The 15,960-nt window shown below is 41.9% G+C and overlaps 1 protein-coding gene across 3 annotated transcripts in view; it reads left to right on the top strand.

Moving 5' to 3' along the window:
• Window positions 1-3,587: 3,587 nt before the first annotated feature.
• The window catches only part of slc41a1 (solute carrier family 41 member 1), a 43,627-nt gene continuing 31,254 nt past the window's right edge, over window positions 3,588-15,960 (top strand). The window contains exons 1-2 of one of the 3 annotated variants that reach the window (XM_031896872.1): window positions 3,588-3,715; window positions 7,842-8,532. In XM_031896872.1, coding sequence (XP_031752732.1) covers window positions 8,173-8,532 — 360 coding nt within the window. In that variant the 5' untranslated portion in view covers window positions 3,588-3,715; window positions 7,842-8,172. The remainder of the gene's footprint in view (window positions 3,716-7,841; window positions 8,533-15,960) is intronic. The other 2 variants (XM_031896871.1, XM_002933004.5) reach the window with 2 other exon arrangements.

Genomic DNA, 15,960 nt, shown 5'->3' with positions numbered 1-15,960 from the left:
GGATGAGCTTAAGGCCGCTATTGAAGCATCCTGGGCCTCCATAACACCTGAGCAGTGCCACAGGCTGATTGCCTCCATGCCACGCCACATTGAAGCAGTCATTTCTGCAAAAGGATTCCCGACCAAGTATTGAGTGCATAACTGAACATAATTATTTGAAGGTTGACTTTTTTTGTATTAAAAACACTTTTTTTTTATTGGGCGGATGAAATATGCTAATTTTTTGAGATAGGAATTTTGGGTTTTCATGAGCTGTATGCCACAATCATCAATATTAAAACAAGAAAAGGCTTGAACTACTTCAGTTGTGTGTAATGAATCTAAAATATATGAAAGTCTAATGTTTATCAGTACATTACAGAAAATAATGAACTTTATCACAATATGCTAATTTTTTGAAAAGGACCTGTATATATATATATATATAGTACACAGAGAGGAGCATGCCCTATACAAGTCCAAATGCCCTTGGTGCAGGTCAAAAACAAAAATATAATAGAAAGAGTGCCGCACACACAGGGACTTGATACAAAAGAAAAAGTGTTTTTATTGAAAAAATTCCAATGTTTCGAGCACAACCAGTGCTCTTCCTCTGGGTGAAACCAGATTTGGTTTGTCCCTGAGGAAGAGCACTGGTTGTGCTCGAAAACAAATTCTACAGTTTTTAATCCCTTTAGTGAATCCTGGGTTTTTTAAAGCTGGTACAGCTGACTAGTGATGTGTGGGCCGGCACGATACCCGCGAGTTTGCCTGCTGGTTGGGCGGGTTTGGGGCAACCTCGGCACATCACCTGCGGGTTGTGGGTGGGTTCAGGCTGAGCTTTTCCGCTCGCCCTCTCCTCCCGCAACCTTACACTGCCGGCAGCTCTCTTGCGGGTTCTCTATTTTTAGGCACGTGCCCAGAAGCCCCTTCCCTTGCAGGGCAGGCGTGGGTCTATAAATAGAGGAAGGAAACCGGGTTGGGTAGGGCTTGGGTTGGGACCGGGTGGGTTAGGGTCGGGGTGCGGGTTGAGAAAATCTCAACACGCACATCACTACATCTGACAATGGTAAAAACTGCCTAAATACACAAATGTTACACAGTTAGTCTCTGCAGATATACTTACAGTATATCACATACATTGTCTAATACAGACATCACACAAGACAAATTTGCACATCAGCAGTAACACATAACCAATCAATGATTGGCTTTTTTTAAGTCAGCAGTTAGTAAAACAATTTAAGCAAAAATGTAATTGGTTGTTGGTTGGGTTACTGCCCAGGCACAAATCTTCCCAATTCTCGGTAACATGTTTCCTGTGGCCATGTAGTGCATATCTAGAAGTTGCTGGTCCAAACACAGCAGAGCTGTAGTGGCAAGTCAGATAAAGTCGGATGGAGCATTTTGTTCCTGCTTCTCCATCTGACAGTCAATGTATTTCAATGGGAAAAAGTCTGTCAGACACCATTAGATTTTATCTTGTAGGATGAAGACACAACATGCAGATTTCCCTTTGGACCTACTTTCGCAACAACATCCAACTTGTAGTATAATTTTGTTGATCCAACACTGTCCTACAAATCTCTTGCAGAGTTTTAGCCCTTACGTGCAATGGGTCATTTACTAATGCTTTAAAGGAAATGTAACACTAAATTTTTAGTACAAAAAAAGTAAAAAAGCTATTCTACCCTGCACCAATAACTGCCCTATCCTGCAAACCACTTAGTATTTTAAATGCTTTAATAGAAGATACCTGCTAAAACTTGGCTTCCTGTCAATTAAACTACGGCGATATGGCGAGGGAAGGTGCAGCATCCACTATGCGACGATCGATTGATCGAGCCTAGCCTGACTCCTTCCTATACAGAAAGAAAGCTAGGCTCGATCAATCGATCATTGCATAGTGGATGCTGCTCCTTCCTTTGCCGTATTGCCGTAGTTCAATTGACAGGAAGCCAAGTTTTAGCAGGTATTTTCTATTAAAGCATTTAAAATACTAAGTGTTTTGCAGGATGGGGCAGTTATAGGTGCGAGGTAGAATAGCTTTTTTACTTAAAAAAATTGTAGTGTTACTTTTCCTTTAACAGCAGTGCAAGTAGCATAAGTGGCAAAAAGTTGTGTCCTTGTTTAAATGGGGCTTCTGCATCATGTCCATGTTTGGAGTTGGGTTGGCAGCAGGAGGAGGGATGTTTATGTGTCTCCCCCAGCCCACTCACATGAATACAGCATTACTAAATGCAGGCAGCGCTGTATCCACCCAAAAAGCACAGGTCCATGCCTCTTTATTTTTTGCGCCCTACCCCTTCACTCTCTGTGACCAGCCTGAGGCCAGTCTCAGCTGCCAGAGAGACCCTGCAATGTTATTAAGAGAAGGGCAGAGAATCAACAGTTGTTAAAACATCATTATGTGGACCAAATGGGGATCTTACTCTTGCCATCCACATGGGGCAACTGACCCTGTCCCTGCACCTTTGCCCTCCCACCATCACCATTGTGGGTATTTATGGCTAGGAGGTTCCCAATTATAACAAACTGGCTGGCTCCACTAGCAATTTTACCTTTCTTTCTCCTTTAAAGAGAACCTGTCAGTTTTCATTTAACAATAGGAATGTGTTTAGAGTATGTGTTAAGTGTAATGACATACCATAACTTTTTTTTTTTTTAAAAATGACCAGAAGCAGCAGGTTTTTAAACTGTGCATGGGCCATTGACTTTCTGAAAAGTGCAAAGGCCCATGGGAAAAAAAAAATATCTGAACTCTCCCGAGATTACGTCTCGTAATGAATGTGCTAGAGAAGAACAGAGAACGTAGAAGAGAGATTTTTTTTTTCTCATTATTAGAGAAGGACTCCAAGTTTACTGTGCTTCAGCCAGCACTGCGCAATCCCTGTATCCTCCTCTTTACAAACGGAGGAGTTTCAGTGACACTCTGTGAGGCACCATTCCCCCCTGCAGCCCCCTCCCTGTGCCAGTGACCAGAGGAGATTCGCCGAGTCCATGTAATGTTCTGTTCCCCTCTGCAGCCCTCCTTGCTGTGCCTGTGACCGGAAGAGGTCCCCATGCAGCCACCCATCCCCCCCCCCCCCCCATCTCTGTGACCAGAGGAGTTCCCCCTGCAGCCGCCCCCCCACCTGTGATCGGAGAAGTTTCAACTAAACTGCGTAAGGCTCTGGTCCCGAACTGCATCCCCCACCCGGTGCCTTCCTAATGCATAATGTGGAAGGCACCAGGTGGGGGATGCAGCTGGGGAACAGAGCCTTACACATTTACACTCTAAACACATTCCTATTGTTAACTGAAAAATGACAGGTTCTCTTTAAAGCAGGGTTGCCACCTTATCCTTTTATATATGGACGCAAGCTAAATTTACACCCAACACAGCTAAATGAATTTAGATGCAGGCTGCAGAGAATTAGTGCAGCCAGTGCATGCATTGCTAAAGAGCCTTTCTAGCAAACGCTGCACACAAGGCAAATTCTACAAAGCGACTGTGTGGCTACAAATCTCCGCCTTCCATCGCAGCTGCCTATTTTGGTTGGAACTACTGTTTGGCTACTATGTCATGAAGTCCCTCCTCCTCAAATTCCACTCCAGCCAATTGATATCATCTGCAATTACTGGAGCCTGCCTTCCATTGGCTGTGGTGGGTGTGGGGCTTTGACATCATGGGGAAGTTAAAGTGTTGCTGATGTGAAGAAAGTGTTGCAGTGTGTAAATTGCCGCTTGTGGGGAGGTGAGTAGGTTGGAATGATATCAACGTAATATGCTGTCTGGGGTTGCTGGGAGTTGTAGTGCCAGATATTGGGATGGTGCTCAGTATAGACATCCACCAGGATTGGAGGCATGATGTCCGTAATGGTGTTTCAGCATCTAACGGATTGCAGTAACTGCAGATTCTCTGCCCTCTCCTGATAACACTGTAGAGTGTCTCTTGCCTGCAGTCTGATGTGTGTTTCTTTTCATCCTAAGAAATCTGAGCTTCAGCCTGGTCACATAATGTTGTGTGTGAGAGAGTGCATTAGAAAGTAGTCCTGCTGCAGTGTGGTGTAGATGGATTCAGTCTGAATTTTTTTTTTTTTTCCTGAGCTTAGGGTTGCCGTCTCACCCTTTAAATACCTGCCACATATTGAATCCACCTCCTGCGTGGCTAATAAGCAATTAATTTAGATGCATACTGCAGATGAAGTGATTTATGTGCATGCATCTGAGTTCATTGCTAAATGGCCATGCAGGATGTGGGTTTGTACCTTCTTGTGTATTATGGGTATGAGACCTGTTATCCAGAATGCTTAACCTGGGGTATTCTGAATAAGGGATCTTTCCATAATTGGGATCTCCTTACATTGTCTAGTAAAACATAATTTAAACATGAAATAAACCAAATAGGATTATTTTGCCTCCAGTAAGGGTAAATAATGTCTTAACATCAAGTACAAGCTACTGTTTTATTTTTATTATAGAGAAAGAGGAAATCATATTTAAACATTAGCATTATTTGCTTATAATGGAGTCTATGGGCAATGACCTTCCTGTAATTTGGAACTTTCTAGATAACTGGTTTCTGGAAAACAGATCCCATACCTGTATTTGAAAAAGTTCTTCTACTAAGGACAGTTGTTGAGTGCAGCAGTAGCCTGAGAACTGCACTTATGCTGAATTGGAGGCCCTTTGTCTATAATATGTACTTTGGTGGAAATATTGAGTACACATGTGTTGCATGCAGTCTCTTTCTGTGGATCTGGAAGTTGTAGCTCAGCAAGAGGCAGAGTGGAGGCAATGTTAGAAGACAGTGTTTCTGTGCATTTATGCTGATTTATGGGCCTTCTAGCTGTGCCCTGTACTTTGTTGAGTTTAGCAGTGTAATGGGATTAATTCTGCTTACTGTGGATCTGTGAATTGTAGATGCAATGTTAGTAGCAGAGACTTGCTACATTTTTGTATTTATGCATAGCTTTTCCATACTTTTTAGACCCCCAGATTCACTCTTTTTCACAGTAAATTGGAACTGTTTTTTCTGCAGCTAAAAAGATTCACATCTGTTAAATGTGTTTCCCTTCTGCCTGAAAACACCAATGGCAAATTCGCCTTTTAATCTTTTTATACTAATTTGTGTATTATAGGTGGAATTTTCTTGCTCCGTGAGTAACACCCCATAGTGCTAACACTGGTGTTCTGTTGCAGTAAAGATGAGTTATTACAGACTTGGTACTGTTATTGAACCTGGGCCCCCTTAAATATATGGCTTAAGGATAGATCATTTCTTCCCATATGATTTTGCAAGAAATGAAGAACAAGAAATCTGCTGCCTATGGAGGCAGTTTTTTGCAGAAATGCATACACGTTTTTAGGCAGATATTGTGCCTGTCAGTGCATTTGTAAATAAGGGGTGCAAAGCACCAAATTGTGTTTAATCTCTCCGCAAAACACATTGCATAGCATTAGTTTTAAGATCCCCTTGTTTGGCTTGCTTCCAATGCTACTTGTCATGTAGTTTTTTAGTTAGGTACTTTTCTGAGTCTGCTATTTACACTCATAGCTAATCTTGTAGTAAATAGGCTTAAATGTAATCTGTAGCAAAAGCTTAAACAAAACTGTGTTACAGTTTAAAAGGATTAGCCTGAAATCTGACAAGTACCAAGTGCCTTTTTTTTAGTAATACCTTCTTTTTGTCTGTATTAGTAAGTTCATGTTTAATATGATTAGTTTATGACTTACATGATCATGAGCATTTATATTGCTCTGGGATTATGGTTTTTTTATGGAAGCTTTATTGGCGTGTTTTGTGCTAGCAACTTACATTTTCTTCTGGATTGTATAACGTAATTATATTCCAATGCAGTATGTCTGTAGTACATTTGCCATGCTAGCGGTTCATGTTGGTCATCCTTTTTCCTATCAGCCGTCACTGCAGAGAAGCATTTCAGAAAGCTGCTGCTGTGTAATGTTCCTGCTATGACAGGCAGGATTCGTGGCTCATATACTATCATATTGTGTAAGCAGCGCTAGGAATTCCTGTGGTGGTAGCTTTCACACTGCTTCTGTGCCTTAACACTACTGGCTTTGTGTCCTGTAATCTGTGTGCGCATTGTAGCGTTGCATGCAGTATCTGACAGTTGTGTTACACTCTGGTCCTGCAGCATTTAATGTTGTCTGCAATTACAGACTGCCCATCAAAGGCATTTATAGCTATGGATCTAAGCTGTAAAGAGAGAAACCATGTGCTATGTCGGATATTGGCATTGCTCCTGCACTGATCCCAGACAGGTTACTTTTAAATGTATGTCCTGAATGGGTATACTTATTTAACTCAGCAGAAAAACCTTCCAAAAACAAAAATGAAGTATCATGTATTCTGTTAGGTAAGTGCTTTCACTTTATTCTGTGTGCATGTAGCACAGCATCCTTCTAGTCTGGTGGGGTTCTTTCAAATTTCAATTGCCAATACTCTCTAAGCAAATGTTGGTGTAACTGCAAAATGTTGCCACGTGTCACTTTGAGAAGGTTAGATCACCTTATACTGTTCCGTTGAGGGCTCTGAACTTGATCCTGACCCTGGAATATATCCAATTGCATTAAATGGTAATTACTGAGTCGTTGTAGCAGACAAGGATGCATTTTCACAGTGAATTCAGAACTAAAATAAAGCACATGGCCCTCTCATCAGCTCTGTAGGGTTTTATTGCAAGATTGCTGGCTTTCAAAGAAAAAGTTAGGCTTAAAGCTGGCCATACACGTGGCGATTTTCAGTCGCACGAAAGATCGTTCCAAGCCTCCACTAACATTCAGGGCTGAATCATCAGATATGGAGGTAGAAACAATAGGATTTCTACCTCCTTCTGTCAATTCAGCCCTGAAGGCTGATTTTGCTCAGGCGCCGATCAAAATCTTTTAACCTCCCTGATCGGCGAGTCGACCGATATCAGCAGCCTCCTGCAATATCAGTCGCCTCGACGAGTTGCCATACACGCACTGAATATCGTACGAAACGAGGTTTCATACGATATTATCAGTGCATGTATGGCCAGCTTTAGTATGTTGGCTGTGTTTGTTTTGAAGTGAAAGTGAAATCTGAAAGGCAATGTATATTTTTGATAGCAAATCTGGATAGAAATCCAGTAAGTGAGGTGAGCATGAAGACTGTTCAGTAGTGACAGATAGGGAGGTTGAGTGATCAAGGGTAGGGGGGTGCAGGGTGTCAAGTCAAGTAGTATTGCCTTGGTCACCAATGCTCTGAACCTACTCAACTTTAATTAGTAGTCTGTACAGAGTTGTCTTTTGCCAGCACCACAAATCTTACTCTTAGTATGGTGCCACAGATAATCAGTTGTTAAAACTGCCACCCAGCCAGAATTTCTACCCATAATATCTTTCCAACTGAGTATGGTAAATTGCCCAGCCTGACCAATATCTGTGGACAGTGAATATTGATCAATTTGTGAATCAGGAAGGCTTGAAAACTTCATTTTGCAAATGCACCATGTTGGTGAGTCTATCCTAGAATTATTATTTTTAGAAGGTAGCTTTTTTTGCATTACAATTCCCAGCGTCCTCTGCCAGCCAAAGCTGGGGATCCAGGTAGTTCAATAACAGTTAAAGAGCTGCAGACTGGATTGTAAGTAATACGATTACAAAATGGTATTGTGATGTGGGTTTTTTAGGAAATGTAAAACTCGGAGAACTTCCTTTGCTGTCAGTGTTCTATTTCAACCCTATTGCTTTTGTCCTCTAAAAATCTGTCATGAAGGATGATGCCATTCATCAAATGCATGCCATGACTTTTTATGTACCTCATATAGTCATTTAACTGTATTTGTGCTGTTTGCTCCACTAGAAAATCATTATCTTTGTTCAATTCTAAGGAAGAAGACACCAGGAAGACTCTTGGATATTTTTATCTTTTTTAGACATGCTTCCCCTTGGGACAGAGAAACAATCTGTGATGTAATTTGAATCAATGTTTTCCTTCCTACTGGTTTTCTGGTGGTTACCAGATATATACTCACAAGTCTTTCACTTCAAGAAGTGATAGCCTGAAAGACTGATTTCTTCCACTTGATCCTTAATGGGGAGCACTTCTGTCTCTTCAGTATTTATTTCCAGGGGGGGCACAGATTTGGAGAGCTCTTCCCGGAGAGCCACGGGGTTCTGCCCCGTATATGCAATTCTACTGAGTGTCATAAGACAAAAAATATGCCTCCTGTAACAGAACCTCAGGATGAATGTGCAGCCAATGGAGTTGGAAACAATTCATTGGAAAGCCAGCAAGAACTGGACATTAATCGGAATGCACGGATGGTTTTGGAGTCAAAGGAAAGTACAGTAGTACTCGTAGGATCTCGTGCCAACACAAAGGGTGTTCAGGAGGAAGATTCTCTGCTGGAGAATGGGAGCCAAAGTACGGAGAGCGATGACCCAAATGCTGATGCTTGTCCAGAAGTCAGCATTCCTCTGAAAGAGACTTCTTTCTCTATAGGACTGCAGGTTCTCTTTCCATTCCTTCTGGCAGGCTTTGGTACTGTGGCTGCAGGAATGGTGCTGGACATTGTGCAGGTAAGAATGAACAATCATTTGTATAATGTGTTCATGTATCAAGAGGGAAAATCATATTAGGGGGTGTGTTTGCCTTCTCAGCTGATATTTCTAGCCTCTTTGTTGCTTTGTAAAGTGTAATGTGTATTGTCAATGTTTACTTCTACTGGAGAATAACCTAAACCAGTGCTTTCCAACTTCTGTGGTGCAAAGGGCCAGAATTTCTCTAGCATATATAGTGGAGGGCCGCTAACGGAAGCCAGTTTTGACCACTCTCCTTTTTTAAACTGCACCCACTTCAAACCACACCCATGTTATCACAAGACCATGCACACATTAATGGTGGTAGCGCAGCAATAACCCAAATGGTTGGTGCTCACTGCAGGGATATCAACCATCATTCATATGTGAAAGAATTATATTAAGACACACCCTTAAATCCATATGCCTTCTCCTCCCCTGTGGATAGCACAGCAACCCCCAGAACATAATTACACACCTTAGGGACCATTTAATGGCTATTTCAAACTACTAACAAACTCCCAGAACATACCTCTGCCAGGTTCAGGCAGCATAGGGCAGAAAGAGCATGGCACACACAGGCAGCTAAGGACAGGCAGAGTATGGCACACACACACACACACAGGCAGGGTAGGGCAGGCAGAGTATGGCACACACAGGCAGGGTAGGGCAGGCAGAGTATGGCACACACACAGGCAGGGTAGGGCAGGCAGAGTATGGCCTTATGCTGCCTGTGAGCATACAGGCAGCATAGGACAGGTAGATTCTGGCACATGGGCAGCATAGGGCAGGCAGAGTATGGCACACACAGGCAGCATAGGACAGGCGGTATTCTACCTGCCCTATTCTGCCTGTATGTGCCATACTCTACCTGCCCTTAGCTGCCTGTGTGTGCCATACACAGTGCATACAGTGATGCAATGCTGGCACTGTTCCTACAGTCTGAGGTGTAAAGAAGTAAACAATGTGGGTGATTACAGCCTGAGCCTGAGGTGTCAACAATGTAGGGATTAAAAGGTGTGAACAGTATAGGGGATTACATGTTTAAACAATACAGGGGAATTACAGCCTGAATCTGAGGTGTGAACAATGCAGGGGGCCAGTTAATGTCAATACTGATACCATTTAAACCTTACACAAAGGTAAGCCATCAAAGCAGCCAGACAGGTGGGGGGCCACACAGAGGGGGGTCGCGGGCCGCCAGTGGGACAGCACTGACCTAAACTATCCCAAGGCTCTCCCTCTAATATAACCCCATTTGATAATCGTATTGTTGCGCCGATTATGAAAGTTTCGGATTCATTCAAGCTTCGGTATTGTGACTTTCCTTGGGCCAGGGTGGAGCTGCACAGTGCCATTGATTCCTATGGGAGGCTTCCAAAATCATGCACAGAAGGATCAAAGTCAGAAAGGTTTTCCTGCATTTTACGAATGTTCGGATACGAAAATTTTGGGACTTTTGGATCGCCAATATGATATTATTGTGAATAATACAATTTTTTCATAAGCATATTCATGATATTTGTGATCTTAAGAAATTATTGTATCCAATCCGAATTTATCCCATTCGAGATTCGAACTCGCGTTTTCATGAATGCGCCCCTTAGTGTTTAACCATCATTTTTAATGATGGTTAAACACCACAAGAAAGCCTCCTGGAATTCAGGGTGTCAGCAGACCCCCAAGGGACACACTCCTGTCGCAAAGGAAAAGGTAAAAGGCCAATATCAATTACAGACCTACAGCCATGGCTGCAGCTGGATGAGTGATACTTGTATAGTACAAGTGACAGCCTGTCACTTTGAGCCTTGATATGATATCAGCTGTGACATGTTTTTCTTTACTTACACCCCATCCCTTACCTGCAATATCAAGTCTGCATGTTGATCCATTTCTTCTGGATTTTTGCAGGTGGCTGAAGTAAACAGAAATTACACTGCTAAAAATGATTATTTATGGAAAAAGGCTAAATCCTTTTAATAAGAAACTGCTACATTATTGTTTTTGAGAAAGCTAATCTGACTAATCTTGCATGCCTTTGAGAGATTTGCACATTTTTCATATACTTTAGTGTTTAATTATGTACATGGACCGTTAATCTGTATTTAATTCCTGCAAGAAGAAATAACTATATATGCATCTAATTTGTCTGATCTCAACGTTTGGCCCTGAAACAGTAGTTGGATTTTGCAGACCAACCCACAGTGGTCAGCTGAAGATGATAGCCCAAAGCAATTTTTGCCCAAATAAAAAAAATGTGGCCATGTACAGGCAGACTTAAGTTGCCAATTCAGGTCCTTCAGACCAATTTGGCAGATTATCTGCCTTTGTATGGGCCCCTCTGATGGATTAGAATGATATTGCCCACCTAAGGTAGGCTTATGGGGGGAAAGATACACTAGTTTGGTGACCTCGCCAAATGAGCAGATCTTCTACTCAGCACATTAAACATGCCATGTGATCACACTTGTCTCAAAACCATAGCCTGGTGCAGCTGTTAAATACAGTAATTTTGCACAAGAACTAAATACAATCTCCTACTACAAGTGAAGAGCTCAGTATTTAAAGGGGAATTACCTATTCCCTTGGCTTGTGTGTTAACTATTTGGGCTACTGTATACAGTAGCCTCCTGAACTACACCGGAACCACTCCCCTAGACAGCCCTACTTCCCATACCAGAGAGTACAGAAACCTTGTATCAGAGTTGTACAGAGTGCCTTTGTGGCTACCATGTTTGGATGCATCAGTTCCCTGGCTCTGATCACCAAGAAGGACCATGTACATAGGAAGTTGATCTCCTTCTGGCTTTCACTGTGCATTGGTAGCCAGAAACTGGAAGTGATGCAGGTAAATATAGCGGTTGCCAACCTGCATGTCTTCTTTTGATAATCCAGTATGGGGTTTTTGTGATTTTGTTGCAGTTCCAGAGAGGACATGGGGAGAACTGTACAGCCTAAATGTAAATGTTATCAGGGGGGATTTCATTCTTGGGGTGTCTTTGCATTGGGATTGACATAGGGTGCTAAAAATGTATTGATTTTGTTGGCACGTGTCCCGCCAGGTTGTAAAGCACCCCGTGTGTCAGCTTCCTATCAAAAACAAAAAGCCCAATATTCATCAAAGAAGAGAACTACTAAGCAAAGTCTGTTTTTGGCAAAGAGACATCCAGAATGTCTTGCACTCAGACTTAAAAGCTTGTCCCCCACCAAACAGACAAAAGAATAATAAACACTTGTTGATAAAAGGAACATAACTTTGTGAATTAAAGCTTGCATGTCCTTGTAAACAGTGGCTTAACTATAGAGGAAGCAAACCCCGCAACTGCAATGGAGCCCTTAAACAGAGGGACCTGGTAAGCACATGTGACCCTTCAAAACCCCCTACTACTGCACTAAAGTTTTTCAATCGTGTTGTCAAACCCCTCCCCACATGTACATCTAGCACTGTGGGGGAGGGGCATGCAGGTCCCAAGTTACACCACTGTCTGGATAAAAAAAAAAAGTAAATAACCATTAAGCTATCCCAGAAAATTCACAGATGGCAAGGACAGATGAGAATATTTTTATATATTTAAGGACACTTTCTGTTTAAGCCCCTTTTTGTTGGTTGAAATAAAGCATGCTTCTCCTTCAGCTTATTCGAAGGTCACAGTTAACAATGTTCCAAAAATATCTGGGTCATCAAATAAATGCTCACCCTAAACAACCTTCAGACTAGGCTTTCAAGAGTAACTTATTAAGCAAATCCTTAAAGTGACCCCCTGTCCATCCACTGCTCTTTTGGGAACCACTGCCTTTAACTCTCTTTAGAAGGAGGTAGTCCGTTTGTCCTAGTTAGGAGTGCTGTGGCCTGCCATAGAGAAGGTTAGTGAAATAAGGTCTCTGCATTTTCAGTTTGTTCTGGGATGTGGTGAAGTATGTCCATAGATTTATCTGTCATGCAATACATACCAGCTGCACAGATAGTATTAGCCCTTTTTTATACAAGCAATATAGATATACAGGAAAAGTACATTTTGAATGCCCCACAGGGTGTCAAATGGGACACCCATGACCTGCCCAGAATACACAGGACTCTTTCCACTCCATGCTGGGGATGCAATAAGTTGTATCTCACGGTGATGGGCACAAAGAAGGGGCAGTTTTAGCACTTGCCCCCCAGTTTTATAAATGGGCTTTTGTGTCTTAAGCAAATTTATAAAATAAATAAAAAGACCTGGCAATAATACACCCAATGTCAACTAAAACTTTTTTTTTGGAGGGGGTGGTGAAAAATATTTATAGTAAAAACTAAACCAATCCTTTTATTAAAAAGCTGCTGCACTGTTGGTTTAGGAACTTCTAATCTACTTAATCTTGAATACCTTTATGCACATTTTTCACAAGCTTTAGCATTTAATTATGTCCATGGACCTTTTAATCTGTTTTTTTTTTCCTTTAAAAAACAAACTATTTAATACAAAATTACTATACATTTATTATTGCAAGCTATTGTTGGTCTGTAAATACTGTATATACAGGCCTATGTAGTATTACAAACATAGATATTTTTCTAATACTTGCCACTGGTCCTCTAAAGCTGGCCATACACATACCCTTTATTTTGTTTGTTTTATTTATTATTTGTATGCGTGTAAGAGATTAGTATGTACATGCAGTGTCGGCAAGTTTATGGTGCATCAGAAGATGACAAAGTGAAGAGGAGCCACTGACTCCCTGCTGCTGTTCCATTTATTTGTGAACGAATGTTCTAAATCAGTGCTGTCCAACTGGCGGCCCGCGACCCCCCTCTGTGTGGCCCCCCACCTGTCTGGCTGCTTTGATGGTTTACCCTTGTATAAGCATTAAATGGTATCAGTACTGAGATTAACTGGCCCCCTGCATGGTTCTCACCTCAGATTCAGGCTGTAATCCCTCTGTTTTGTTTAAACATGTAATCCCCTGTATTGTTCACATCTTTTAATCTATGCATTGTTTACCCCCTGCAGTGTTCACACCTCAGGCTCAGGCTGTAATCACCCACATTGTTCACCTCTTCACACCTCAGGCCTGTGTGTAGGCAGTATAGGGTAGGCAGAGTATGGCACATAGGCAGCATGGGGCAGGGAGGGTATGGCACAAACAGGCAGCATAGGACAGGGAGGGTATTGAACACTCAGGCAGGGTAGGGCAGAGTATGGCACACTCAGGCAGGGTAGGGCAGACTATGGCACACACAGGCAGGGTAGGGCAGGCAGAGTATGGCACACAGGCAGGGTAGGGCAGAGTATGGCACACACAGGCAGCATATGGCAGGCAGAGTATGGCGCACACACAGGCAGGGTAGGGCAGAGTATGGCACACACAGGCAGCATGGGGCAGGCAGAGTATGGCACACACAGGTAGCGTAGGGCAGGCAGAGTGCTACCCTATGCTGCCTGTGGGAGGTGAACCTGGCAGGGGTTTGTTCTGGGAGTTTGTTAGCAGTTGGAAATAGCCAGTAAATGGTCCCTAAGGTGTGTAATTATGTACTGGGCGTTGGTGTGCTATCCACAGGGGAGGAGTCACATGGATTTTAGGGTGTGTCTTAATATGACATAATATAATTCTTTCACATGAATGATGGTTGATATACCTGCATTGAGGACCAAGCATTTGGGATTTTGCTGCTCTACCACCATTGTGATAAAATGGGTGTGGTTTGAAGTGGGTGTGGTTTAAAGGGGGAGTGGCTTCCATTAGCGGCCCTCCGCCATGTATGCGCGAGAAATTCCGGCCCTCGGCAGCGCAGAATTTGGACAGCACTGTTCTAAATGATAGCAGGCAGCCATACAATGTGTGGCCCCTAGGACACTCTACATCCGTTTGGCCCCCATAAAACTTTTAGACCAGGAAATACTAACGTCACTTACCGATATGGTTAAAAATCTGTTTTTGCTCCCCAACCCAAAAACTTATAATAGAATTGAATATGCCTTTTATTTTTCTTAATATCTGCATTGCATGTTGTAGCAGGACATTTCACTTTATTAAGGGTGTAATGAAAACCTACCTTAAGGACAATGACAATCCAGACGTTTTGTTGCCTGCAATAAATCTTGGCTACTGCAGGCGACAAAATGTCCCTTACTTTCTTACCACCAGCTAAAATGCAAATCACTGGTGGGGCAACATGCGTGGCGCAGCTACTTTCATAGACAACTTTGGGCTACTAAGCAAAGTAGCTGTGCTGCATATGTTTTTTTCATCTGTGATCTACATATTGCTGGTGGAAAAGCATTTGAAGGAGAGTCCCCCGCGGTAGAGGAACTTTATTGCAGGCAGCTAATTTTTACATTTATTATTGCCCTAAAATAGTATGGAGTTCTGATCTTGGGGCCCAACCAATATATTATAAATTGATGATCAAAGCTAATATTTTGCATCCACTAAAACCAAAATTAATTAATAAACAGGAAAAAAACACAGGAATTTTTTGATTGGTAGTGTGACAGTGTCAGCACTTACATTCCACCCCGGCTTCCAATTTGTTTTCCCTCACATTTTAGTATTTACCTACTGGGAAGCTATAAACTGCTTTGTGTCTATAGGTATATATGTATAACTTAAAAGCACTTCATGAATATGCAGACTTTAGAAAAGTACACACGGAGGACAAGCATGATACTGAATACTAAATAAGTAACAAGCACAGTAATAAATAAATATAAATTTACAGAGATTATGTGCCATGTACTAAAAGACACAGTAGGGAGGAGGTCCCTACCCCTTAGAGCTTACAGTCTAATTTTTAGGTTAGCTAGGAGTCGGGAGTGACTTTTTTTTACCCGTCTTTCTTTGTTAGTGGAGCTATGCAGTTATTGGTGTATTATTGTAACTAGTCCTGGGTTTCAGGGCCTCTGTTTTTCACATTTGCCTCTGATGTAGGTGCTTTCAACTCCTCCTCCCACTCTACTCTTCTCTAATAGCCTCCTCTCCTTGGGAACTTCCAAAGCATTAAATACAAACCTTCCCTACAAATTTATGTGAAATGACAGTTGGCTTGGTGTGATTTCAAATACCCATGTAACTTGTAAGATTTAAAGAGAAAGTAGCCTATTTCAAAGAATAAAGCTTTTTGCAAAAGTTTAATATTTTTTTTAAAGCATCATAAAAAAAAAAAAGTGAGCTGCCATTTTGATTCTATTTTCCTCTGCAAGATGTATTGTACATCTATATTCTTAGTTGTCTTCAGCTGAAAAAAAAGTATTATGGGATTTCCACATGTGAATGCAAATCTGAACAGAGAATTTTCTCTGTGCTAAGAGAATTGTGCCATACTGTATTTAGGAGAAATATCTGGAAGCTGTTACTTGCAATATTTTACCTGCAAGTGCCACTAACATGAAAGAGTCCAATATACTGTAGATGTTAAGTACAAAATAGGTTAACAGTTTGCAGGCAGTGTTC

This window comes from Xenopus tropicalis, chromosome 2, assembly GCF_000004195.4.
Source record: "Xenopus tropicalis strain Nigerian chromosome 2, UCB_Xtro_10.0, whole genome shotgun sequence".
In the NCBI taxonomy this organism is placed as follows: Eukaryota; Metazoa; Chordata; class Amphibia; order Anura; family Pipidae; genus Xenopus; species Xenopus tropicalis.
The sequence above is the reverse complement of the archived record's forward strand: the minus strand, read 5'-3'. Positions and strand labels throughout refer to the sequence as shown.